This window comes from Salvia splendens, chromosome 9 (assembly GCF_004379255.2).
Source record: "Salvia splendens isolate huo1 chromosome 9, SspV2, whole genome shotgun sequence".
NCBI classification, from domain to species: Eukaryota; Viridiplantae; Streptophyta; class Magnoliopsida; order Lamiales; family Lamiaceae; genus Salvia; species Salvia splendens.
In genome coordinates this window covers 25,403,552-25,431,530 of record NC_056040.1, presented here as the reverse complement: position 1 = coordinate 25,431,530, position 27,979 = coordinate 25,403,552, and the positions used below count along the sequence as shown (strand labels likewise).

General features: G+C 38.2%; 4 protein-coding genes and 1 long non-coding RNA gene across 7 annotated transcripts; 1 reads left to right on the top strand and 4 right to left on the bottom strand.

Moving 5' to 3' along the window:
• Positions 1 to 1,111: 1,111 nt before the first annotated feature.
• Positions 1,112 to 3,837, bottom strand: LOC121747073 (putative UDP-glucuronate:xylan alpha-glucuronosyltransferase 5). 2 transcript variants are annotated; one of them, XM_042141052.1, is made up of 4 exons: positions 3,696 to 3,837; positions 3,219 to 3,397; positions 2,389 to 3,131; positions 1,112 to 2,158 (listed from the first exon to the last, which is right to left on the bottom strand). In XM_042141052.1, the coding sequence occupies exons 2-4, from the start codon at positions 3,227 to 3,229 to the stop codon at positions 1,305 to 1,307; spliced, it is 1,608 nt and encodes a 535-aa protein (XP_041996986.1). In that variant the 5' UTR covers positions 3,230 to 3,397; positions 3,696 to 3,837; the 3' UTR covers positions 1,112 to 1,304. The 2 variants fall into 2 exon arrangements, with proteins under 2 accessions (XP_041996986.1, XP_041996987.1); XM_042141053.1 differs by having other exon boundaries at positions 3,219 to 3,267; positions 3,696 to 3,834.
• A 97-nt stretch (positions 3,838 to 3,934) lies between these two features.
• On the bottom strand, positions 3,935 to 5,867 carry LOC121747074 (lycopene beta cyclase, chloroplastic-like). 2 transcript variants are annotated; one of them, XM_042141055.1, is made up of 2 exons: positions 5,741 to 5,867; positions 3,935 to 5,526 (listed from the first exon to the last, which is right to left on the bottom strand). In XM_042141055.1, the coding sequence occupies exon 2, from the start codon at positions 5,520 to 5,522 to the stop codon at positions 4,020 to 4,022; it is 1,503 nt and encodes a 500-aa protein (XP_041996989.1). In that variant the 5' UTR covers positions 5,523 to 5,526; positions 5,741 to 5,867; the 3' UTR covers positions 3,935 to 4,019. The 2 variants fall into 2 exon arrangements, with proteins under 2 accessions (XP_041996989.1, XP_041996988.1); XM_042141054.1 differs by having other exon boundaries at positions 3,935 to 5,541; positions 5,741 to 5,861.
• A 739-nt stretch (positions 5,868 to 6,606) lies between these two features.
• On the top strand, positions 6,607 to 9,938 carry LOC121749499 (L-galactono-1,4-lactone dehydrogenase, mitochondrial-like). Its single transcript, XM_042144066.1, has 6 exons — positions 6,607 to 7,536; positions 7,797 to 8,047; positions 8,278 to 8,463; positions 8,629 to 9,040; positions 9,116 to 9,256; positions 9,451 to 9,938. The coding sequence occupies exons 1-6, from the start codon at positions 6,949 to 6,951 to the stop codon at positions 9,607 to 9,609; spliced, it is 1,737 nt and encodes a 578-aa protein (XP_042000000.1). The 5' UTR covers positions 6,607 to 6,948; the 3' UTR covers positions 9,610 to 9,938.
• Positions 9,939 to 10,012: 74 nt separating this feature from the next.
• Positions 10,013 to 10,610, bottom strand: LOC121749500. Its single transcript, XR_006039629.1, has 3 exons — positions 10,439 to 10,610; positions 10,273 to 10,372; positions 10,013 to 10,190 (listed from the first exon to the last, which is right to left on the bottom strand). It is a non-coding gene; the product is annotated as an uncharacterized LOC121749500 (long non-coding RNA).
• A 12,484-nt stretch (positions 10,611 to 23,094) lies between these two features.
• LOC121749646 (probable calcium-binding protein CML36) lies at positions 23,095 to 23,961 on the bottom strand. The gene has a single exon (XM_042144229.1). The coding sequence runs from the start codon at positions 23,803 to 23,805 to the stop codon at positions 23,194 to 23,196; it is 612 nt and encodes a 203-aa protein (XP_042000163.1). The 5' UTR covers positions 23,806 to 23,961; the 3' UTR covers positions 23,095 to 23,193.
• Positions 23,962 to 27,979: the final 4,018 nt, after the last annotated feature.

The window sequence follows — 27,979 nt, the reverse complement described above, 5'->3', positions numbered from 1 at the left end:
GACAAAAAAGGAAAGTGTCCTTATTTTTATGGGACGGATGAAGTATTATTTATTATTTATGAAAATTTTTCATTCAAATTATAAATTTGATTGACTTCTAATCAATTCTATAATTTTTAAAAATAGTGAACTGAACTATAATGTTTGTATATTTCACAATTGTCCCATATGATTAAAATTTCGATAAATTTTTTTATTTAAATCATAATTTTGGGTTGGCTTCTGAATAAATTTTGACATTATACGAACAATTTTAATATATACTACAAAAGTTATAGTTCAATTTGCTATTATGAGTGCTACAGGATTGAACAGAAAATAGAACAAAAAATATGATTTAAATGTCAATTTTCTCTTAAATATAATTATTTGGCTGTAAATCCATTAAATTTTACTAAATGCCAAATTTTTTTCCCAAAATTTTAAACTATAGTACATAAACTTTAATTTATACATATATTTTATGTGAATTTGTTTAATTGTTTATTTCATGCTATTGATAAAATATTTTAGAAATTTTTTAATTATTTATATTTTAAGGTTAAGAAAGTACTAATAACAATAATATTTAAGTATAAAATAATAAAAAAATTATATGATATATTAAAAAGATTAATAAAACATGATAAAAACAATAATAATGACAAAAAAATGCTCTATATTTAATGGATTAAAAATGAAAATATATAGAAATACTAAAATCTTAACACACACTAACCAACCAAATTTTACTTCCTTCGTCCCAAGGTAGTTGAGTTGTATTTCTTTCGGAAAAATAGTATGCCAAAAAATAATATTTACACTTTAAAAGTATATTCATTATATTGGTATTTTGTAAATCATATTTATTGTGGAGTACTTAAATCAAATTTTACTATCTTGATAGTCTTCCGCTGTAAATCCCTACACGATGCACACGTAAACTAGTAGAAAAAGGTAAAATTCACACTCTATACTCATCGAGAATTGGATGAATCTAACATTTACAAACTAATCTTATAAACTAGTGAAATATAATCAAAATCCACTTGTAAATCTATAGATTTACAATCACTTACCGTTTTTAGACTCCATAACATAGTATTGGTAAAAATTAGAAGTACAAAACATCTTATCAAATGTTAGTTATCTCATGAAATAATAAATAGAAATCCAAAGCATACATTATTTTGCGACTTCAAAAAATAAATAACGTATAATAGTGGTGCCAAAAGAAACGTTTCCACGTATCTAACATGAACTTTTTCAAAAAGTAAAAAAAGGAAAATTTCAATTTAAAGAGAAAAGACTCTGTAATAGAAACTTCACAACTTGATAGCCACAGTAGGATTCTTGGGTGTGTATGTATTCCTCAAGCAATAAGGCCTCAGTTTTTCCGGGATTGTTCGGTAAACGCGCCACCACATTCTGTGGGCCGAGTTGCTCGCGTACCGATGAAATTCCGGCAAGTCCCAGTTACAGTCGTGCTCCTCTTCCGCACACTTCCACGGCTTCAGGCCGGTGTAGTGCACCACATTCACGCCCTTGTCAATCAGATGATGCACGTTGTCCTGTTTATCGACGAAGACCTTCATGAAGTTCAACTCGTGTGGCAGGCGGTGCCACCACGCGAACATCTCGCTCAGGAAGCCCTGGTCGCCCCCGTTGTACGACTCCACCACCCTCATCTTCTCCATGAGGGTGTCGAACGTGCACTGGGACGGCTCCACCACCATCAGCCCCGAGTTGAAGAGGTGCTTCTGGTAGTTGCTGACGGCCGAGAGCTGCGGGTAGGCGAAGAGCCTGTCGATGTTGTTGATCACGATGAGATCCGCATCGATGAACATCAGCTTGTCGTACAGCTTCAGCTGCCATATCCGGAGCTTGCTGTAGTTCCACTCGTTGTACGCGTCTTGTCTTGAAAACGGGCTCCGTATGCGCTCGATCCGCTGCGTTTTCCACCCTGCTGCTCGGAGGGCCTCCAACGATTCAGTGGAGATGTTGTCGTCGGCAAGAAGAATGAGATCTTTCGTCGTGTTCGTCTGTATGAGGCTTTGAGCCAAGACAATTGCGCCACACAAGTAACTTTCCGAGGTGTGGAGGATCGTAACGTAAGCCTCTCTTGGCCGAGGGAGACCGTCGTTGTATGTTCGCCTTCCCCGTTCGCCATTGAAATCTCCTGCAGTTCAATACATCAAACACTATTTGCACATTTCCCCTAAATAAAACCTTTGCCATTTCTCTTCAATAATCAATTTCACAGCCACACACTCTCACACTCAAACCGGTGGCTTGGCCTGCGCTCGTTCCGTTACCAATCAAAAGTGTGGAACATATGATTTTCCATAAGTAGAAACCATCCTCCATAAATACGATATGAGACGGTGAGTTCAAGGACAAAAAACTTACCAAAATGGGAAACCGGAGGGACGAGTTGGCACGGCCCGACCGGCATGAGCACCAGTTGTTTTATTCTTGTCATGTCAGGTTTGTAAATCCAAGTGCTGCCTTCGTTCCACAAAAGGTCATCACATCTGAAAAGCTCCCACATCGGATCCAACGATTCAACAAATACGGCCAGCAACGGCCCGTTGCCCTTTCTCCGACTCCGTACCAGTAAGTTGGCCACCACCAAGTTCACTTGCAGCCTCCAAACATCCTTTAACCCATCAAGCTCATACCCAGTCCGATGTGGAATCCTGGCTACGACCACGTCCAGCTCCTGATAAACTTCAAATCTCGGCATCGGGATGTCAGGGCACGTCGAGTTCTCATCCATATGTTCCGGAGACACATCAGACCAACGGAGCCCTTCCCCTGCACGGTTGAAATCCACTTTCACCATGTTCGCCTTCGTTTCAACCCCATCAAGCGTCGCATCCACGTTCACCAACCCTATATTAATCGTTTCATCCTTGAACTCCCTTGTAACAACCTCGAACCACTCGGGGTTTCTCTTTCGTTTAAGGTAAGGGGTGATAGTATCCTTTGCACGTCGGGGAGCCTCGCCCCTAATCAGATTCACATCTCGAGCCACCACTCCCATCTCGACTCTTTTCTTGATGATGTCTTGTGACACAATCTCGAGCCAGTCTGTGCTTCTCATGCTCTCAAGATCGGTGTTCACACTGTGAAACTCATCTTGAAGCTGCCTGGTGTAGTAGATGGTGAAATATAGATTGTTAGTAACGAGAATGGCAACGGAGAGAACGATGAGACAAAGAGTGAGTAACTCAAACCTTGAAGACATTGTTAACCTTCAACATCTCTTCATCTTCGCCTATATATCTGCAGGTACGAGGTTAACACAACAAGCGAAACTACAGATCAAAGCACATTAATCATATTGATTCTTTCTTATTTCTACAAAACCAAATCGTGCAAAGATATTGTGAACTTCCCTTTTGTTTCCTTGTTCCTGCAAAAAGCGATTTTCACATTCCAAATAGTCATGACTATCTGAGAGAATCACGCATCACAAAAGACATATCTCTCGAAAAATTTCCTAAAATTGTAAACTTGAGACAAAATCTGCACTAATTTATAAGCATGCCATTCTGGACATATCTTAGTAGTTATGTGTTAGGATGCACACTCACAAAATCAGATATATTCCCAATCAAGGAAAAAATTCAATTCTGTAACTCTTGTTACTATTTGCTACTCAAATAAGTAAAATGAGACAATAGATATATGGTAAAAGAGATAATACTTACCAAGATATCGTGCAGGCGCCCTGTGTTTGTTTCAGAAGCAGAATTGTAGCAGACGGTCGATCTCCAACCATGAAAAAATCAGTATTGCCAGTACACTCGAGAACTCAAAACAAAATTTCTTATCTCAGGAATTAAGTGGTTTACATACACTCATAAATGTAAATCTGGAGATGTGACACAACACCGTATATATAGGAAGAATGAGCAAGAATCGAAAGCTGAAACTTCGAAAAAAGCAGTGACAAGAAATACTAATTCATATTGCATTGGCTCAAAAGATTAAATAGTAAATGTATATAACATCAATAGATAAAATCCAGAAATTCATTCCTTATCCTTTAATAAGTTGTTGACCATATTTACTAGAGGAAGTGTGCCCTTTCCCATGATCTCTAACCTAGAAGTATTTGAGGCGTGATAAAAAAGGGAGAGTCCAAACGAGATGAGCTCGGGGAGAAAGAGGCGGGATGACAAGAATCCATGCCAGTAACGAGGCTCCAAGTTGAAAAATGCGTCAAAAAACCTCCTCGTGGAATGTAAATCGAGCTTGAGCAGAATATCCATACCAAAACAAAAGAACTCCCGTTGTCGCCTCCTTTCTATTGGCCACAAGTCTTTCCAAACTTCTGCTGATACGTCATTACCACGAACGTCCCTATCAGAGCCTAGGTACTGGACAATAGCATTAGCAACAATCGGGGCAGCAGCCAGAGTCCGCGCAACCATATAGCCTGTTGAGGGATGCACCATTCCTGCTGTACCACCGATTCCAACGACTCTTTGAGGCAGCACGGGCAAAGGCCCCCCCATAGGAATGACACAATGCTCGTCCTCTTCAATGCTCTTCACTTTTATACCTAAGTGGTTCAGTCGAGCAACCATTCGTTCCTGAATATCCCTCATGGGTAAACCAGGACGAGCTACAAGGGAAGTTTCTTCTAGAAATATTCTCTGTGAAGAGAAAGGCATTGCATATAGGAAAGTCGGAATCTTTTCATTCCTCTCCTTCAGCTCTCTATTGTTGTTGAGATGCGCATCTCTCCAGTCCATGAAAACCATCTTATCTACATCAAAGGGATGCTCCTCGACCTCTGCTAGAATCCCATACGCCACCTGGTAGCCAGGGTTGTATGGCTTGTCATACTGAACAAGGCAACGCGAGAAGCCAGTCGCATCAAGAACCACAGCAGCCTGAATGGTGACACCGTCGTTGCATATCAGCAGCGACTTGGATTCCTCGTGGATCACCTTCACAACCTTGGCCTGATGAAACTTAACACCATTAGTGATGCACTTCTGCATCATCTTCGACTTGAGCTGCTTCCGGTTAACCCTCCCATACGGCCGTTGGAGATCCTTGGTCGTTTTATCATCAATGTACACAACAGCACCAGACCAAGTCGTGTCCAGGCAATCCAACAAATCCATGGCCTCAAACTCATCCACCCACACACCATAGTTATTCGGCCATATAAGCTTCGGAGAAGGATCAATCGAGCATACAGAAAGCCCGGCCTCGGACACCTGCTGAGCTACAGCAAGCCCTGCAGGCCCCCCACCCACAACAGCAAGATCAACCACAACCCCCTTCGAAGGGTTGAACAAGGGAAGCTCAAAATCAAGATTTTCCTTCTTGGTTTCAGGCACAAGCTCAAGTAGGGCGCTAGAACTAGCCTTCACACACAAACCCTTCCCAAATTTCTTAAATTGAGACTTTGATTCGAAGCTACGACCCTTGAATGAGCCAAAGGAGCTAACTTTATCAGCAACCCCATGAATTGGGTGGAGGAACTGAATCTTATTATGGGTCTTGAGCAAAGTATCCATAAATCTAGCAAGACAACAACTTTCAAGAATATTTCACTGATTAATTGAAATTACACAAGCAGGGGTTCAGGAATTCCCCAATTCTGAACTCAAAATGTTGAATTGAGAGAAGAAAATGAAGTATGAACAGCGACCACGAACAGTAACTTGTTCATTTCGACAAAAAACTGCAAGATGTCTTTGTAAATTGGAGGAAAATAAAATTATGATTCACTTACTTGTAGCGCAAAGATGAAGTGAAACAGAAGAAAATCAGCTTTTTTGGGGGGTGAGAAGATTTTTGGAGCTGAAATCTTGAGAGCGTGTGGTTGGACTCTCCTCAACGACACACAAATTGGTTTTGTGGGCATACTGCTATGCAATATCCACATCCCTCCCATTTAAAATTTTATTTTTCTGTTATTTTTGGCCCATATTATATTAGTCTTTGTTCACGAAAAATATACCATATTTGTCATTTTTTATTATCCACGAAAAATAGTTCGTAAGGATATTTCCATAAATAATAGCCTTATTATTAGTGTGAGATTTTTTTTATGAACTTATGTCTTATATCAATTAAATCATGAAGAATAGCTAATGATAAATTACCAAAGTTTTTAGAATATCACAATTATCGAATAAGTCGTTTTTTCCAATGAAACCCACTATGATTTGGCAACTAGATTTCACAATGATCCCACCATCATTTGACATTGACACTGCCGTTTTATCCACGTAGATAAATCTGGTTACCACATCACGACTTTCATTAAAAAAAATGAGGTATGAGATAATTGTAAAATTCTAAAACTTAATTATCTATCATTAAGTATAAGCAAATTATAAATTAACTTTCTTGTAATATACTAGTACTATTTGATAATTTACCCTAATTAGTATCAACTCCCATCATTAGTACTCCTACTAGTAATTTTGTTTCTCAGGAAATGGAGAAATGATGGGGTTGGACTTCTATACTTCATAGACACCTTATTCCAGTTAAGTATTGATACTACTAGCTTTTTCAATTAAGATTATCGACATTAACTTAAATATTTTGTTATGGACAATATATGTGGTCATCAAATTGAGTGCAATAGGGTTGGAGTGATAAAATGTAAACACCACACCAAAAATCTCATGCTAGCTCTCTTGTTTACAATTTGTTTGTGTCATTTTAGAGTTGAAATTTCTGAAAAAGTTTAATCTTGAAAGCGGATCAATGACATAAACTTGTGATAATCTCATTCTCACGTCCAACTCCAACATTGTCAATCCAAATCGCGGCCCCATTTCCGTTCCAAATCCTTTCCCTGCACATTGATCGGATAATCCACCCCCCAAAAATTTCTTGATCAATTCCACCTCTCCTCCTTCTCTTCGATTATTCAATTTCATCAAAAAGCTTAAACCTTTGCAAAAACCCAATCTCAAAAATCCCCAAATGCTCCGACTCCACACCCTCCGCCGCTCTCTGCAGCCACTCCGCCGCCGCCGCCCCTTCTGCTCCGTGCCCAACCCGCCCCCCGCCGCCACCAGAGACGCCGAATTCCGCCGATACATCGGCTACGGCGTCCTCTTCCTTGGCTGCGGCGCCATCACCTACTACTCCTTCCCCTTCCCGGAGAGCGCCAAGCACAAGAAGGCCGAGCTCTTCCGCTACGCGCCGCTGCCGGCCGACCTCCACACGGTTTCGAACTGGAGCGGGACCCACGAGGTCCAGACTCGCACCTTCCTGCAGCCGGAAAGCGCCGCCGAGCTGGAGTCGGTGGTGAAGGAGTACAATGAGAAGAAGCAGAAGATCCGGCCCGTCGGGTCTGGCCTCAGCCCGAATGGGATCGGGCTGACCCGTAATGGCATGGTGAATTTGGCTCTGATGGATCGGGTTTTGGAGGTGGATGAGAAGAATAAGAGGGTTAGAGTGGAGGCTGGGATTAGGGTTCAGCAGCTTGTTGATGGGATTAAAGATTTTGGCCTTACTTTGCAGAACTTTGCTTCAATTAGAGAGCAGCAGATTGGTGGCATTGTCCAAGTGAGCCCTCTCTCCCTCTCTCTCTTGATTTTGGATTACTGAGGTTTGCTTCTTCTGTTGATAATGGAATTCTTGAATTGTTTATTTATGTTATAAGTATATCTGTTTTGGCTATAGTCACCTTGCTTCTTCTTTCTTTCTTGTTGTTTTGGCTTGATTTTGTGGAAATCTTTGTGTGGTTTTGTCAATGCTGTAGTTTGAGTATTTGCTTATGTGTGAGCTTATGGTGCCTTTGGATTCTTTGTGTTGCCGGATTTTAGGTTGGGGCGCATGGCACTGGTGCGAGGCTACCTCCGATAGACGAGCAGGTTATCAGCATGAAACTGGTTACTCCGACTAAGGGCACCATTGAGGTGTCCAAGGAGAAAGATCCCGAGCTCTTTTACTTGGCCCGTTGTGGTCTTGGCGGGCTTGGCGTCGTCTCAGAAGTTACACTGCAATGTGTCGAGAGACAGGAGCTCGTGGAGCACACATATGTGTCCACCATGAATGAGATCAAGAAAAATCACAAGTAATTTGCACTTTCTGATTCTTGTGATCTAGTAATTTGCATCTGATAAAACAGTTCTTATAATCAAGACAACGTGGGAGTTGATCGGGTGCTTGTGCGTTCTTGGATCACAATCTTCTTGTTAAATGCTTGGGACAGAATTGAAATTGAATTCTGGACAGTGCATGATCATGTCATGTAGATTCTTTTTCTTGAAATATAAGTTCATTCAACTTCTTTATCTTTTGCAGGAAACTTCTCTGTGATAACAAGCATGTCAAATACCTATACATTCCTTATACGGACAAGGTCGTGGTTGTGACGTGTAATCCTCTTTCGAAGTGGAAAGGTCTGCCAAAGCATAAACCTAAGTACACTGCTGAAGAAGCTATACAGCCTATAAGAGACCTTTATAAAGAATCACTGATAAAGTACAGGTAAATTGAGTACCTTTTGTATATTACATGGCTTTAGCCTTTTGGAGTTACTTCAACTTGTACAGAAAACCAGTTGTTGCATTGTTGCTAATGGTAGAAATCTGTATATTGCACATTTACATGGCTGTAGCTATTCTCCCCTTTGAATTACTTCAACTTTTACAGGAAAACAGCTGTTGCATCGGACGAAAAGGAGCCAAATGTTGATGAGCTTTCATTTACAGAACTGAGAGATAAGCTCCTTGCTTTGGATCCTCTTAGTAAAGAACACATCATGAAGACCAATCAAGCAGAGGCCGAGTTCTGGACTAAGTCGGAGGGGTATAGAGTGGGTTGGAGCGATGAAATTCTGGGCTTCGATTGTGGTGGGCAACAATGGGTCTCAGAAACATGTTTTCCAGCTGGAACCCTATCCAAACCTAGCATGAAAGATTTGGAATATATAGAAAGATTACTGCAGATGATCGAACAAGAAGATATACCTGCCCCAGCACCCATTGAACAGAGATGGACGGGATGCAGCAGGAGCCGTATGAGTCCAGCTTATAGCTCATCACCCGAAGACATATTCTCATGGGTAACATTTAACATTCTCATATGCTAAATGTGAGGTTTATGCTATGTTTTACTTTGCTAACACTGTTTTTCACAGGTTGGTATAATTATGTATCTTCCTACTACGGATGCTCGTGAGAGGAAGCAAATTACCGATGAATTCTTCCACTACAGACGTTTGACTCAAGCAAAATTATGGGATGATTATTCAGCTTATGAACACTGGGCTAAGATAGAGGTACATATCATTTTTTCTAAATCTTAATTAGTGAAACATTATAAATTTGTTTGACATGAGAATCGTGAATGGATTTTTTTCTTGAGGTTAATATTCTCTGCCAAAATTTAAAGACAGGCTTATTACGTTACTATCATCGATCTCTGAATTGTAATAGGGACCTCATTGATATTATAACAAGTTTATTTAACTAGGTCCCAAAGGACAAAGACGAGCTTGCTGCGCTGCAGGCAAGGCTGAGGAAGAGATTTCCGGTTGATGCATACAACCAGGCAAGAAAAGAGCTCGACCCCAACCACATCTTTTCGAACTACATGCTTGAAAAACTGTTCCCTGTCACTGAGACTGTATGATAAAGATAAAAGTCCCCGACGTGTCCCTGGTAATGTTTCCTTTTCGCTCAATAGCTATGACGATCTCTAGAATTATTTTAAGATGCACATATCCACCATTGAATTGATTTCACATCCAATCTCAAAATGCTTCAGTTTGACATTCATCACATCTTTCTTGAACCACGAGTGCTCATATGGATAAAAAATACGAAGCGTGACTTGATCATTCCCATCTTCTCTTTGTTGCTGTTTTCATAATCGTGAATGATTTTTTGTGCTTCGAAAACTGTTGTAGACTCGAATGGTGTTCCCGAGTATATTAATAAAGCATGTGTGCTTACCCGTGATCGTTCCCTGTCATATATTATTATTATCGCGTAGTGTGGTTTGTTTCTTGTGTTTAGCTTCGGAGGAAAAAATATTAATACAAACCGTTGTATACATGTATCAATAAAGCACTGGTGCATACATAGGAAGCTACGAAACCAACTAGATTCAGTAGACGATTATAGTACTACTAGTTTAGCATATGGCTATGCTACTCATGACATTAGTCGAAACATACTTCGCAAAGCCAGCAGCAGCATAAACCCCAGAGGCTGCAGACACATAGAAACACACAGTTAGTACTCTTTATCAGTGTGTGTTTAAACTTGGTAGAGCTGTGTGTGTTTTTCTTACCATCCCTCTATGAAGCCCCTTTCTCCCTTGCTCCGCGATGATGGACGCTTCGTCTTCTTCTTCCCTGCTGGGGGAGGAGGAGATTTCTCAGATGGATAGCCTGCATTCAGATAGTTAGTTTGTTATATGTGAAATACTTATCAATAAGAGAGAGAGAGAGAGAGACCTGGAGGAGGTTGGTTATCTTGATATTGCATCTTGGATTTGGATGATTAATTTTGAAGGTTTTTTCAATGGCAACTCATGAAAAACATTATATAGGGCCTCACTCACCACTTTATATATAGACAAACAGTTGTGAGTGAAAAGAATTTGCAAAGAAGAGAGTCAATATCATACTTGTCGAATCTTGCTTGAGTTGTATTTACTTTACTTTATTACGAAATTTTTCCTTTCTTATCTCACTTTGAACTCCACCAAGTATTTTCACATTATGTTTGTATCTATATTTCTATTTCAGTATATATACTATTATATACTTCCTCTGCCCCATTCAAGATGACCATCTTTCCTTTTTTGTTTGTCCCAATCAAGATAACACTTTCTAATTTTGGAAATAACCTCTTCTCTCCTCTCTTTTCATTAAAATATTCAACTACCTTTTTTCTCTTTACTTTATTCCACCTAACAACACTACCTAAAATCGCGTGCCACTCGAGAATGTGGTCATCTTGAGTGGGACGGAGGGGTATATAAAAGAGCTAAACCTGCACTAAATACAACTCCCCTACCCAATTCTATTTAATACTACTAGTAATTGATCATTTTCTCTCTCATTTCTTACTTTAGGAAAAAATACGTTTTGCTATTTTCTTTTATCTTTTGGGTTTTGATTTATTTATTGTTTCCTATTACTGTCTTTTTTAAAAAAAATATAAGTTTTGCGTTTGATTTTTTCATTTTTGTTATCGTGAAATCTTTTAACAATTGATTAATATTGTAATTAAAAAAGGTTTAACGTATGACTATGAGTGTCTATTACTTTTGGAAAAATATAGAATTTTTTTTCTCACTATATCAACTTATGTATACAAAAATTAAGCATTAATCAATCCGCTTACCTAACATTTATAATTAATTATAACAGCCATACAATAAATGTAACTCTATAAATGAAAATAGGCTGGTTTTGTAGAATATAGTACTCCTATTAGCGATAAATTATGATTGTTAGGTGACAGATTCAGAATATTTTTATATGATTATAGTATTTTTCTTATTTTGTTATGTAATTTGATTTTAATTTTCTATTTTTATCTTAGTAGTACTAATATCTTTTTGTTGGATTCCTTATATATTAAAGAATGGAATAAAAAGAAAGTTGTAGTTCCGTTCACACATGAAAACACAAGATTTTTTATTAAGGCGACGGTATATATTCCCCACCGTCGGTAACCATCAACGCGTATTCACTAAATCGATTCACTTTTGGAAGATAATTTACGTAGTGATTAAGGTATTGAGTGTTTTTTTAATCCCTACTTTGCTCATCATTGATCTTAGTAAATTAGATTCGAAATGTTGAGGGTTTTTAATCCCTACTTTGCTCATCATTGTTTTACTTTTTTAAAGTAGTACTCACTCTGTTCCATAAGAGATCGACACTTTGGCCATTTGGGTGACGGCTTAAAATTTTATTGGATGTTGTTTAATGTGTTAAGTGGTGAGAAAATAATATATTTCTATATATTAATGTGCAAAAGAACTTTTTTCAAAAAGTGAATTACATGTTTAGTTCTTAGGCTTTGTGGTTCTCACACCACAAATCTCTAACAAAAAGAAAATACTTCATCCGTACCATAAAAATAAAGACATTTGATATAACACGAAAATTAATGTACAATTGGTAAGTAAGAGAGAGATAGAAAAAAAGTAATTGGAATGTTGTTAGGTGATAATTGGTCTCAGTTACCAAAAATAGAAAGAGATATTTTTATAGGATGGACCAAAATGGAAAGAGTCCATACTTTTATGGGACGGAGGGAGTATCGCCATACACCCATCTACAATGGGGCGGACGATAGCGCGCCCGATGCATCGGACGCACTATCGTCCGCCATTGTGGGGGCGCGGATGACGGACGATGCGTCGTCCGCGCCCTAAGCTTAGTCCACGGACGATAGGGCATCGTCCGCGCCATCGTCCACCCACTGTGGGTGACGCGGACGATGGCGCGGACGATACAACACGTTTTAGTTTTTTTTTTTAATTCGAAAATTTTGTTTATATAAATACCCCATCCTCAGATTTCATTTGTAACTTTTCGATTCACTTTTCAACTCTAAAATTATGCTATAAAATGGATTCCGGTGGATACTCAGTCCTGGTAGTCCGATATTTGGAGATGGCGCACGGTGGCCGGGTACACAACCTGGCGAATATCGCTCGTTCGACGACAACACGCAGTACGACCCCGACTTCAGTACGGATTCGTACGGTTTCTCTGCCATGGAGCCGTCTCCAACTCGCCCCCCCCCGCCGCCCCCTCCGCCGACGAGCCCTCGGCCCCCGCCTCCTCCGCCGCTGCCGCCCCCGCTAGAAAGAAGCGGACCAAGCACCGCGCGTACAAGTTGCCACCTCCGGCAACGAATGAAGAATACGCCCTCGATCTTACGAACTACCAACCGGATGAAACCCTCGTCTTGGCGAGGTGTTGGGTGGATATATCGGAGGACCCAATATTCGCGAACAACCAAAAGCAGCTCGCGTACTGGGAGCGCATCGCCGAGCGCTACAATGAGGCGAAGCCGCCGAGCGCGTACAAGCGCCAAAGGGAGCAGCTCCTCAAGCACTGGGATCAGGTGAAGAAGCAAGTCAACCTGTTCGCGGCGGAGTATGAGAAGTGCTCGAGGGATCAGGGAAGCGGCGAGAGCTTGAGTGACGTGCGCGATAGAGCGTTGTTGTCGTACCAGTCCATGTACGGCGACTTCAAGCATTTCAGCATCTGGGTGCTCTTGAGGGACAAGCAGAAATTCCAAGGCGAGATTCTGCACACCGATGTTACAAAGAGGACGAAGACCACCGACACTGGTGGTTACACGACCAGCGAAAGCGGAACTCGTCCGGTGGACCCCAACCGGACGTGCACAGAAGAAGAGAGTTTCGGCACACCGATGTCCTCCCGGCGGCGTCCCATAGACGTCAAGGCTGCGAAGAACAAGGGGAAGGCGAAGACGACATCCTCCTCGGCCGCCACCCTCCCATCGCCGACCCCGACCCCGGCGACAATTGCCTACTCGGATTTGGCAACGGCCTCGATGGCGCGGACGTTGTTGGATACGCACAACGTCCTTATGAAGTGTACGGATCCAACCAGAGCCGAATACCTCCAGGGTTGATCGATGAGTTGGGCCGGAAGTTGGGGCTTTTGTAGAATAGTCAATTTTTTTTATTTATAACCATTGTAAGTTTTTTTAATCAATGTATTATTTGTCGTTTCTATTTAATCGTTGGGTTTTTTAATTAGTTTGCATTTATATATTTGAAAACATTTAAATTAATTAACAAAACAATAGTAAAACCTATAGGGTGCCCCAGTGCATGTGCAAGAGCAGGAGGATAAAATGCTGACGTGACGGTGCATAGGGCAGGCTTTAGGGCGCCCCCACTGTGGATCCTAACATTTAACTTAGTAAGAGGAATGAGGTTTTTTGCCATTTTTAGGTCGAAAACACCCCAGACTTGGAAGGGCAATTCAGTACATTTGTTTTTAATTTTCAATTGTCCTATCTGTTTCTTAAACTTAATTATCTCATAATTCTAATTACAATATTTAACTTTTAATAGACCATTTTGCAATACTTAATGTAAAAATGGAGTGCTCATTTCAGTTGGAAGAAGCTCGGCTAGAAAGGAGTTCGGTAAGCTCGGCTTACCGAGCTGGAACTAGCCTGGAACTAGCCGAGAAGAAGAAGGCAGAAGTCGGTAAGCTCAGCGGTAAGGAAGCTCGGTAAGGAAGCTCGGTAAGGAAGCTCGGCGTTGAGCTGGAATGAGCCGAGAAGGAAGAGTTCGGTTGTAAGCCGAGAAGGAGTTCGGTTGTAAGCCGAGGAAGGAGTTCGGTCTTGAACCGAGGAAGGAGTTCGGTCTTGAACCGAGAAGGAAGAAGCAACCTAGCCGAACTAGCCGTTGGAGCAGCAGTTAGTTAGCTGAGATGTAGCGGTTATTCTTCTTGCTTTCTTGATTCTTCTTGTAGTTAGTTAGTAGCAGTTGCTACTTGATTATAGAGCTTTAAATAGCTCACCGTGTATGTAGTTTAGAGTAGAGTTTAATCAATAAAGAGTTTTCCAGTTTTCTCTCCAAGATTATCATCTTCAATACTCAAAGTGTGAGTGTGTGTGTTTTCTGCATTGTGTGATCTCATACAACAGTGAGTGTGTGTGTGATCTTATTGAGTGTGTGAAAGCCTTGTGTGTGCGAATCCTAACAAGTGGCGCCGTCTGTGGGAAAGGGATATTGAAGCTGATTTGCAGAGGATCAAACGGTTTCAGAGATGGCAGCAAGGCTTGATGCAGAAAAGTTCACAGGCAAGAATGATTATGGCCTGTGGAAGATGAAGATGAAGGCGGTTTTAATTCAACAAGGCTTGGCGGCAGTTCTTGCAAAACCAGAGGAGAAAGGAAAGGCTCCAGTGCTTGATGAAAAAGCTCAGGCAAAGATGGAGGAAATGCAGCTCAAGGCACATTCTGCAGTGATTCTGTGCCTTGGAGATAAGGTCTTGAGGGAAGTTCAAGAAGCCAAGACTGCGGTGGAGATCTTGGACAAGTTAGATGAAGTTTACTTGGCCAAATCCTTGGCTAACCGGCTGTACCTCAAGAAGAGGCTGTATGCCTATAGTTTTTCTGGAGATAGGTCCATCATTGAGCAGCTAGAGGAGTTCAACAAGATCATTGATGACCTGGGATCTGTTGATGTCAAGATCTCAGATGAGGATAAGGCCATTCTCACATTGAATGCCTTGCCTAGCTCGTATGACCAGCTAAGTGATGCAATTATCTATGGAAGAGATAAACCTATCACCTATGCAGAAGTCTATTCAGCCTTGATGGCCAAAGAACTCCAGAAGACAGCCAACAGAGGCTCTGCAAGCTCCAATGTTCAAGCTGCAGAGGCCTTGAATGTGAAGAAGTTCTAGAAGCAGAACTTCAAGAAGAAGTTTGAGGGCCCTAAACCCTCAAGTTCTGATGCTCAGAAGGAAACCAGAGCTTGCTATTGGTGCAAGAAACCTGGACATTTGAAGAAAGATTGTCATGCATGGAAGAGAAAGATGGCCTCTGAGGGACACAATCAATCTGATTGTGTGGAGAGTGCTGATCCCCCGGCTCAACTCATGAATATCAGTGATAGTGGGGTCAGTCATAGGTGGATAATGGACTCGGGGTGCAGCTTCCATATGTGCCCCAATAGAAGCTGGTTTCATGATCTTCAAGAAGCATCGGGTACGGTTGTTCTTGGTAATAATCACATTTGTCAGATCAAAGGAATAGGGAAGGTAAAGCTAAGCCTACAAGATGGCTCTATAAAGATCCTAACTGGGGTGAGGTATATTCCAGAAGTAAAGAGGAACCTCATCTCATTGGGAATGCTGGAACAGAAAGGGTTCACCATATTGATGAGTCAAGGAAAATTGTTTGTGAAATCTGGAGATGCAGTGATGATGGAGGCTGACAGAGAGCATATTCTCTATTATCTGAAGGCTAAGGCTGTTGATGGAGAAAGCAATGCAGTGTCAGATGATTCCATAATGCTATGGCACAAGAGATTGGGCCACCCAGCTGAAGGAAGCTTGAAAGAACTCATCAAGAAGGGTCTGATCTCTGGAGATTTCAACAAGATGGACCCCTGTGAGCAATGTATACTTGGAAAGGCTAAGAAGGCACCCTATCCTACAGGTATTCACTCTTCTACAGCCCCTTTAGACTACATACATAGTGATCTTTGGGGGCCTTCACCGGTGTGTTCAATTGGTGGAGGAAAGTATTATCTAGCTATCATTGATGACTATACAAGGAAGTTGTGGGTATATATTCTTAAAGAAAAATCTGAAACACTCACAAAGTTCAAAATATGGTGTAAGGAGGTTGAGCTAGAGAAGGGTAGAAGTGTTAAATGCTTAAGGACAGACAATGGCCTAGAGTTCTTGTCTGCTGAGTTTGATCTGTTTTGTAAAGAGAAGGGTATGAAGAGGCACCGGACTGTTCCTGGTAATCCTCAGCAAAATGGTGTTGTGGAAAGGATGAATAGGACAATCCTAGAGAGGGTGAGGTGCCTACTTCTTGGGTCTGGTTTGAGCAGCAGATTCTGGGGTGAGGCTGTGTATACAGCAGCCTATCTCATCAATAAATGCCCATCTACTGCCCTGAAATCTGAAACTCCTGATTACATGTGGTATGGAGCTCATAGTGACTACTCAAAATACAAGGTGTTTGGGTGTGTGGCCTATGCTCATGCTAGGCAAAGTAAGCTTGAAGCTAGGGCTCTGAAATGTATCTTGCTGGGGTATCAGAGGGGTGTTAAGGGGTATAGGCTCTGGTGTATTGAGCCCGGTAAGCAGAAGGTCTTGGTGAGTAGGGATGTGGTGTTCTTGGAGGATCAGATGCCATACCTGAAAGATAAGCTGGACTCCAGTGAAGATGAGGGTGATTTCTTCAAGGTGGAGCCTGTGGGGGTTGGCCTAGGAGCAGGTGGAGTTATTGACTCAGGGAGTGAGTCTGATTCAGATAAAGAAGAGGCTCCAACTCAGGGCAACCAGGCTGGTGAGTCTATATCAGACTCTATCAGAGACTATCAGCTTGCAAGGGACAGAGTTAGAAGAGAAACAAGGCCACCAACAAAGTTCTCTGATGTTGTGTATTATGCTCTGTGTGCAGCTGAAAGTATTGATGGTGCAGATCCACTCACATATAAAGAAGCTATGCAGAGCAAAGATAGAGAAAGATGGATTGAAGCCATGAATGAGGAAATAGAGTCTTTACTCAAGAACAAAACATGGATTTTGGTGGACAAATCCAAGCTGAATACAGATGGAAAGGAGAGGAAGCTGATCAGTTGCAAGTGGTTGTTTAAAAAGAAGGTAGAGACCACTGATAAAGACAGAATCAGGTTCAAGGCAAGGCTGGTGGCTAGAGGCTTTACACAGCAGGAGGGAATCGATTTCAATGAAGTGTTTGCACCTGTTGTGAAGCACACTTCGATTAGGATTCTATTGGCTGTGGTGAATCAGCTTGACTGGGAGCTACAACAGCTTGATGTGAAGACAGCCTTCCTAAATGGAGATCTAGAGGAAACTATCTTCATGGAACAGCCAGAGGGCTATGTGAAGATTGGAGAAGAAGGCAAGGTGTGCCTGTTACAGAAAAGTCTTTATGGACTTAAGCAAAGTCCTAGACAGTGGAATAAGAAGTTTGATGCACAGATGAAGAAGATTGGCTTCTCCAAGTCAGAATATGATGATTGCATCTACATCAAGAAGGCAGGCAGGACTCCCGTTGCCTACCTATTACTCTATGTGGATGATATGCTACTTGCAGGGCCTTCTATGACAGAAATTCAGAAAGTTAAACAAGATCTGAAGTCAAGCTTTGAAATGAAGGATCTAGGAGAGTCAAGGAAGATCCTAGGCATACATATTCAGAGAGATAGAGGCTGCAAGAAGCTGTGGATGCTGCAAACTGACTATATTGAGAAAGTTTTGCAGAGATTCAAAATGGAAAATGCAAAAGCTGCATCAACTCCTCTGTCCCAGAGTTTTAAGCTATCAAAGGAACAAGCCCCTAAAACTAAGCAAGAGGCTGATGAGATGAAGGCTATCCCTTATGCTAGTGTTGTTGGGAGTATCATGTACACTATGATTTGTACAAGACCAGATTTGGCTCATGCTATCTCAGTGACTAGCAGATACATGGCAGACCCGGGGAAGGAGCATTGGAATGCTCTTAAGTGGATATTGAGGTACATGAAGTCAACTAAGGACTGGGGGATTGTGTTCAATGGCTGGGAAGGTGAATCTGAGGAGGTTGTGCAGGGCTATTGTGATGCAGACTATGCTGCAAACCTGGACAACAGAAAGTCCCAAACAGGTTATCTTTTCACCATGTTTGGAACTGTAATCAGCTGGAAGTCAGGGTTGCAAAGTGTTGTTGCTCTCTCAACAACAGAATCAGAGTATATAGCTCTCACTGCAGCTGTACAGGAGAGTTTTTGGATTCAGGGAGTGATTTCTGACTTTGGTTTTGACCAAAAGACAATGGTGATTCATTGTGACAGCAGCTCAGCTATGTGCTTGGCTAAACATCCGGGTTTTCATGAAAGGAGCAAGCACATAGACATAAAGTTGCATTTCATTAGAGATGAGATTGAAAAGGGGAGAGTGAAGGTGATTAAGATTAACACCTTGCACAATCCGGCTGACATGCTAACAAAGTCTCTAGGTAGAGACAAGTTTGATCATTGCAAGAAATTGATCAATGTTTGTGCAAGAACTGAGATGAGCCCTCAGGTGGAGAATTGTAAAAATGGAGTGCTCATTTCAGTTGGAAGAAGCTCGGCTAGAAAGGAGTTCGGTAAGCTCGGCTTACCGAGCTGGAACTAGCCTGGAACTAGCCGAGAAGAAGAAGGCAGAAGTCGGTAAGCTCAGCGGTAAGGAAGCTCGGTAAGGAAGCTCGGTAAGGAAGCTCGGCGTTGAGCTGGAATGAGCCGAGAAGGAAGAGTTCGGTTGTAAGCCGAGAAGGAGTTCGGTTGTAAGCCGAGGAAGGAGTTCGGTCTTGAACCGAGGAAGGAGTTCGGTCTTGAACCGAGAAGGAAGAAGCAACCTAGCCGAACTAGCCGTTGGAGCAGCAGTTAGTTAGCTGAGATGTAGCGGTTATTCTTCTTGCTTTCTTGATTCTTCTTGTAGTTAGTTAGTAGCAGTTGCTACTTGATTATAGAGCTTTAAATAGCTCACCGTGTATGTAGTTTAGAGTAGAGTTTAATCAATAAAGAGTTTTCCAGTTTTCTCTCCAAGATTATCATCTTCAATACTCAAAGTGTGAGTGTGTGTGTTTTCTGCATTGTGTGATCTCATACAACAGTGAGTGTGTGTGTGATCTTATTGAGTGTGTGAAAGCCTTGTGTGTGCGAATCCTAACACTTAATAATAGAGAAATAAAGTATGCAAATACTATTTTAATTTTATAACATATACTAAAATACTAATCTTAAATTTTAAATTACATAGGACTATATTATGAATTCCAAAATTGATAAAATAAAAAATAGAATATAAAACTTACCGTTCTAACTTCTGGCATATGGACTTCTATTATTTGACAAATTTCATTATTCTCATAAGTATTATTAATTAAAGTAAGTAGTAGTATAACTTTTTATTAAAGCAACTAATTAGTTAATTGATGAATCTAATTTTCTAATTCTTACATATATACTTATTTCACAATGAATTTAAATTAGAGTAGAGGAATATACTAGTAATACATGGATTAATAATCGGGTAAGAGTTCATGAGATAAATATGGAAATCGCAATAAGAAATAATTTAACAATAAATAAAGTATTAAGCAATAGAAAAATAAAAGCAACAACTTAATCAATAAAAATTGTGATTGCCAAAAATATTCTTTAGGCCGTTCTTATTTGGGCTCAATTATTTGCGCTTGGCCCGTTCCACCATAAATTTGGTGAAATAACAATCCAAACTTCTCCCAGTTTTAGAAAAAAATACATTTAATCATTTTGTTCACATTTTTGTCTTGCCTTTTTTAGATTATAAATAAATTTATCATAGAAGTGCCTCCTTCCATTAACAATGGCTAATACAGAAAACATAACTTCGAGAGTTGAATACAGTAAAAAAAAATAGGAGTATTGTTATTGACGTACTCGCCGTGTTGATCTCTTCAAAATTTATCCCATAACTTAAAAAAGTAGCTAATTTAATCGCACATTTCTTAATCGTCACATACAATTAAAATTTTAAAGAAGTTCATCATTTAAATCATAATTTTTGGTTAACTTCTGCATATATTATGATGATTGATTTTAGATTATTATCATGTAATTGGTGAAGATATAATAACGAAAAATACAAAAATCAAAACAAATTTCTTTAATATTTTAATTGTATGGGACAATTGAGAAATGTGCAAAAGTTGTGATTTAATTAGCTACTTTTATATGTTATTGGATAGGCCAGAAGTCAATCAAAAGTTGTGACTTAATTGACAATTTTTTTCCTAAATAAAATAGCTCTGTGACAAAACTGAAAGGATTATTGAGTAATAGAAACGATGTATGGAAACATTCATGAAGTTACACAGAAATTACATGTTCACCAAGGTCCACAAAACACACCCTAGATCCAAATACTTAGCTAGAAAAGTCCAGTTTTAGACATTTTTTTTTTCCAATTTTGTTTTTGCAAATGGTAAATCAAACGTAATATAAACGCAATGGAAATTTCGTGGAAAAGGATGGTTAGGTATCCATTATCTAAATAAAAGTGTAGGTCTTCTTGAGAAATAATCATAGAAAATGTATCCAAAAAAAACTCATTGGATCATCAACTGAAGAGGAACAATTTTTTACATGACTTCCATTATCTAATTATAATTCATGATTTATAATGTAATAAAAGGGGTTTGATACAAAATGCTTATTTATATGTGCTTTTCACATACTTTTTCGTTCCAAGTCTTGTATAATAATCGTCATATATGTACCACTAAATCAATATTGTTTTATTAATGCAATGGTGTGGTTTTATCGTTGAATTGAATATGCTGTGATTGAATAAAAAATACATAATGTTTTGGTTTCAATATTTCACAATTTATGTAAAAAAAATAATTTATTTTAAATATCGCGCTATTTCTTACAAACTAGCCCTTAAATGGAAGTTATGAAATCCAAAATTTCCTCCCTCAATTTATAGAATAAACAAAAATTAAAGACTCGATTTCCAAATGGAATCGATATAAAAGTCAATATTGAATATTAGAGCATATATATGTGTTAGTGGGATAGGAGTGGAGCACATGAGTGATTTATGAATTGTTGGTTTGCATATATCACAAAATAAATAAATGGATAGATAGAAGGAGAATAAAAATAAAGGATGACTTAAATCCTTATGCATCACGACAAACCGCCATTTCAATTTTTATCCCATTTTTTCACTTTTCCAGCCCACAATCCACCAAACGCGTCATTGCCATAAATTTAACAGATATGTATAACATGGCATATAAATTTTTGAATACCTTTATGTCATATACTCTACTTAAAATATGACTATTCTTCAAATTTTCATTTTAATATAAACAAGTCAAGTGACAATGTTGTGATATCTAAAACTTTTTGTTAGCTAAAGATATTGGCTTCAATATAATCTCGCTATATTTTCAAGCAAAGACTAAAAGAAATGTACTTTATCTTTGATAGGTTTCTGTCCAAAATTCTCGATCGATGTATGTTTTTATAGTTGGGATGACTCTGTTGCAACATCCAACTTATTAGTTACATCGTACATGTAATTTTGCAAGGAATTGTCATTACAAACTCAATTACTTTTGTTCCATGATGTTCCACTAAATTCCTATTCACCATTAAGATAGTTTAATATACATGTAATTTTTGTTAATATCACAAATATATGCAATTTTTCTTATTGTTTCCAAATCAACTATTTGTATTATTAGTTTTTAGTGCTATAGATTTCAACACACAAAAAATAGGTGATTGATAAAAAAACTCAAGATCTAGAAATGTCATTGAATAATGTTTTTTGTATAAGTAACATGCATTTTGGTGCATCTCTTGAAATGGGAATATTCTTTTTCACGTGGTCAAGCAAGTTATTTTATATCAGTTCTTACTGATCAATAAAACATTCTTGAACAACATTCTCTACTGCAGTTTCTGCTTAGTACTTAATTATCACGGTAATGCATTGCTTTATCGTATAATATAATTGCAGTTAATATACAAGGTGAGTTATGATATGCATATTTTTATGTATATATCCCATACAAATACACATTTTGGTTCGTTCCATATAAATAATCAATTTCAGATTCTACCATCTGATCTTATCCACCAACTCTCTTGCAAACCCAAACTCTACACAACCCCAGCACCAATGTACAGCGTTCGACACTCTCTACTCTCCCACTCTTACACATATTCATAAAGAGACGCTCACTGTCCATATTAAAAACACTCTTTAATTATTTTTATCAGAAATGGTAAATAGGTTTACATTCCACTAACTCACTTCACCCACATTTTATTATAAAATCAATATAAAAAAGTGAGTCTCATGTACCATTAACTTTTTCAACCCACTATTTTTCACATTTCTTAAAACTCGTGAAGTGACTTTTATTATGGGACAGAGGGAGTAGATGTTTACTTCATTGTGAGATGTTTTAATAATGTTTGAATATCTATAATCATATTAATGTCATAACTTTAGTAGCTGTTATGATATTATGCATATTAAATTTAATTTAAATTATTATGAGATAATTAAAAAATTTAGTAAAAATTATAGTGTAATCAATTAAATTCATATGAAGTCAATGGAAAATTATAATTTAATTGCAGGAGGATCTGTTCCCAATAATTGCCACTCACCGTTTGACAATTGCCCCATTTTAGGGCCCAATTACTGGTGCCATTATTTAATCATTTTTAATTCGTTTGTTTCCCATTATCCCGGCGATAAATATAAATACGTTGATTACTTTTGATTTAAACGGCAATTCCAATCCTAGCCGTTGACTGATTCAAGAGAAGAAAAAGAAAACGGAATAAACAAACATGAAAATGTAAGAGCAGGGCAAGGCAAATGATGAATTTTCATTTCATTTCCTTTTCTATTTATTTTATTTCTTAAAGAAATAAAACGAAAACAGTGAAATGATTCATTCATCGTTGAAGCTCCATCATACGACTAAAGTCCTCGAAGCAGACGAACCCGTCCCCGTTCCTATCCACCCCTCTTATCATGCGCCGGCAGTCCTCTAACGTGCACCGCGCGTCTCCGATCGTCTCGAACACGCTGAAGAGCTCCTCCGCCGTGATCCTCCCGTCGCGATCGGAGTCGAAGAAGTCGAACGTGTGCCTCAGCTCCGAGGCGTCGGCCGACGGCGCGAACGCCGATCCGATCGCGTGGAACTCCTCCAGCGTGATGCAGCCGTCGCCGTCGCAGTCGATCTGGCTCAGCTCCTCCTTGCTCGGCGGCTCCGCGCCGAGCCGGCTCAGGAGCGACTCGAGCTCCACCTTGGTGATCTTTCCGTCGCCGTCGCGGTCGATCATCTCGAACGCCTGCTTCAGCTCGAAAGAGACGGAGATCTCCGTCCACTGATCCGCGGAGGGGAGGACGCTCGTCGGCGTGGAGGAGCCGGTGGGTCGCTTGGCGGCGCCGTCGTCGGAGGAGGCGGAGGAGGACGTGGTGTGGGAGCTGAAGGAGGACGGATCGGCCTCAGATCTGGAAACAGATCGCGATTTCTTCGATCGGAAGAGCTTGGTGAGTTTCATGATTCACGGCGAAAGCGAAAGCGGAGGGAGAGGAAGGAGATTGGGGGTTGAGAGGAAGGGGAGTGGAAGGAGCGGGAGTTAAATGGTTGGGACCTGGGGGAAGTCATGGAGTGAGCTTCCTCGAAATTTCGTGGAGAGAGAAAGAGAAGGAAAATTGGAGGGAGGGAGAGAGAGAAATGAAATTTAAGAATATTTATTGGAAAGGACGAGACTGGTTTAGAGTTAAATTGAGGTAGGTAGGTGGGTTTACTTTTGTCGCATTGCGTGTTTTCCTAAATTGCATTATTTATTAGGCATTAATTATTTCAGTCTATTAATAAATTTATATTCATACTTATTTTAGAATAGAGGGAATATCTTTTTGGTCCACGAACTTTGTCAAAGTACTCCTTCCGTCCCGCACTACTCGCACTAATTTCCTTTTTGGGCGTCCTAAGTTACTTGCACTCTTTCCATTTTTAGTAAAAAATTTCACCTACAGCCGTCATTTTTGACTTTCGTATACACTCATTTCTTAATCTCCGAGCCGAAAAGGAAATGAGCGAGTAGCCCGGGACGGAGGGAGTATTATTTTAGGTCCGTGAACTTTGAAAATATCATTTGAGATCCACCAACTATAGATTAATATCATTGGAAGTACTTTTTACTATTTCTAAGTTTTTTAGACGAAAATACCCTCAATAACTTAAAGTGTATATATTTTTAATAAATTTATCATATACTCATATTTTTTTTATAAATATCTTTACAATATATTTTTAACAAAATTTTTAAATATAATTTGACCTTAAATATTATCACTTAATTTTGTGATATGCAAGTAAAATTGCTTCTTTAATTTTTTATATTAATTTTTTTAAAAATTGAATAAAGAACTTTTCTTTAATAATAAAAAATTAAATAAAGATCTTTTCTTGCATGTCACAAAATTAAATGATAATATTGAAGGTTAAATTATATTTAGAAAATTTGTCAAAAATATATTGTAAAGATATTTATAAAAAATATGAGTATATGATAAATTTATTAAAAATATACACCCTTTAAGGTATTGAGGGTATTTTCGTCCAAAAAAACTTGGAAATAGTAAAAAGTACTTCAAATGATATTAACTCATAGTTGGCGGACCTTAAATGATACTTTGGTAAAGTTCGTGAACCAAAAAAATTGTTCCCTCTTTAGAATAATGTTTGTTCAGTTGTTCCTTTGACATCGTACGAAAGGTCTTATTAATTGGTGTCGTTTGAGTTCGTACAGATTTAAAGAAATATAGTAGAAAATAAATGAGTGAAAAAATTAGTGAAATGTAGATTCTACTTATATATAATTTTATAAAATGTGAATCGAATGAGTTCATGAGTGTCTCTTCTACATTATTCTCTCTTACTCTAATTTCTCTCTATTTTAATTATTTATTATTATTTTTCCAAAACAAGTACGTAAAAGAAAATGATCATCTTAGCTAGGACAGATAGAGTAAAAAAATAGTAGTATTAATTAATTTTAAACGGATAAAAAGGAAATTGGTGTTAATTAATTAATACGAGATAAAAATAATACTCCATATTCTACTCATTTTAATTTGTTTAGGGCTGTTTTAAAAGGATAATAAGCCGATTCTGATGAAAGATAAAAACTAAAAAAGGAACATGGAAGAAAGCAAAAACAACAATCTTAATTCTTACATGTATAGAAGCTGCTGCGTCAACGAGTCAATGACGATTTGACCAAAAAAAATTACACAAAAACACTATAAAAATGTTTATAAAATTATCACACACTATGCGTTTACGAAAGAAATTACATGCCCACATGCAAACGATTTATTTCCTGCCAAGAGATGATTAAGCGAACAAAAGTGTCGAATCTCATCAATGAGATAAAATTGATTGGAGGGGGTTTCTCTAAGCCACGTATAGTATTATTTTAATTTAACTTTCTGTTCTAAAAAATTGTTGACTTTGTGAAAAAAATTAAAAAAAAATAGAGTAATACATGAATCTCACTTTTATACTCTATTTATCTTACTTTATTCTCTCTATTTTTTTTCTCCTTTTATCTATCTACTTAACATATTAAACTTCATTTCCTTAAACTTCGTGCTGAAAAGTCTTGCCTCAACTATGAGGAAATATATGGAGTATATTAGTTTTAGTTTTATATTTCATATGTCCCTAAAAATTTGTCACATTTTTTCATTTCCGTCTGTCCTACAAAATTTGTCACATTTCACTTTTTACCATATTGGCAGTGGACCTCACATTCCACTAACTTATTCTCACTCACATTTTATTATAAAACTAATATTTAAAAGTAGGACCCACATTTCACTAATTTTTTCACCCCACTTCTATTACATTTCGTAAAACTCATGCCCGGTCAAAACGTGACAATAATTTAGTCGAATGATAGGTCCACTTGCTTAAAATAGAAAAAAAATAAATGCGACTTTAAATCGCGAACGGGGGAAGTAAATTCTATAGTATAGCCCCTTAAATAGCCTCACCTACTTTTATTGCCGTTAGTACATACTTCCTCCGTTTCATTCAAGTTGTTCAAATTTTTAAATGATCATGAGATTTTAAGTAGGGTAGTTGAGTAAGTACTCCTTCTGCCCCTAACTAAGTTGAGACATATCCTTTTTTATGTCCCAACTAAGATGAATTATTTCATTTTTTAACAAATTAAAAAAAAGATAAAATATGCGATCACTTTTCCTTAATCCTATTATAAATTAATAGGTGAAGTATAAAAAACAATCAATTCACAAAGAGAAAAAAAACAAGATTAATAAAAAAAGGAAAATATACTCTCTGAGTTTAGGATGTAGTGGCGGTCAATATATATATGGATCAAAACATTAGATATATTTTACTTTTCTGTAAATAACTCTTCTGCTTAAAACCTGACTATAGTGTCAGCATGAGGACCGAGGAGACCACAAAAAGTGAATTCACACAGCAAAATTTTGGAAGTTATCTGTAGGACGTAAAGCAAAGGCTAATTCATAATTTATTTAATTTTTTTTTCATAACTTGCAAATTTATCATGTGAACAAATCCTAACAAATCTAAGTGCTTAACAAGTCATTTTTGGCCGACTACCATATACTTATATAATTCTTAACGACATATTATAATGTACTATCAACAATTAGCAATGTTTACAATCACTCTCAGTCTCAGAATAGTTGGTTTGTTTGAACAAGCCCAAAGCAAATTGATTGAATATTCAATTTTTAGAGCCGGTTATATTGAAATTAATGTAGAGGGTAAATTCCACCCAAAACAAAAGAATAGTCCATGCATCACAAAAATATTACTACAGTAATTACATTGTTAAATCTACTTAATACATTAGTATACCAATTAATGGTTTAGGAATTATATTAATTAATTACCTTAAGCATAAGGCAGGACCAATATTAACAATAAACAAAAATATTTATTTGAATTTTCACGTATTAAATAATTAAAACAATCAGTTTTGCGTAAAAATGAAATATCACTGGCAAATATATATCAAGTCGTTTTCGAGTACTCATAAAAGATTTTATGAAACATTACCATCAACAAACAATGGAGCCAAATAAAAACCCATAATTTCTCCAAAAATGAGGGAACAAATTATGTACCATGATTTAATTTTATTCGTTGTGATGCATGAAAATATGACTCATCACAGCTGGCCAATTTTATGATAGTTTTTGAAAAGTTTATTGATCTAACAAGAAGCTTCCCAGAAATTTGATATATATAGTACTAACATATAGTCTCACATAAATACAAACTTTCCAAGTAATTTACAAGTAGGGTACTGATAAAATGCAAACTCATACTCCCTCCGTCCATGAAAAATAGGGATATTCCATTTTTATTTCTCGTTTTGAAAAAATGATATTAAATAGTTAAAGTGGACGGAAATAAAAGTAAGAGAGAGAATAATATAGAGTAAGATAGAGAACTTCTCTATATTATTCTCTCTCTTACTTTTCTTTCTATCCACTTTACTATTTATTATCATTTTTTCAAAACGAGGGATAAAAATGGAATAGCCCTATTTTTAATGGACGGAGGGAGTATATTGTACAAACTCCAAACTATGATCTGTGCCGTTAGAAAATGTCAACAGATGACAAAATAATAGCAACAAAAAATATCAACACAACATCAAC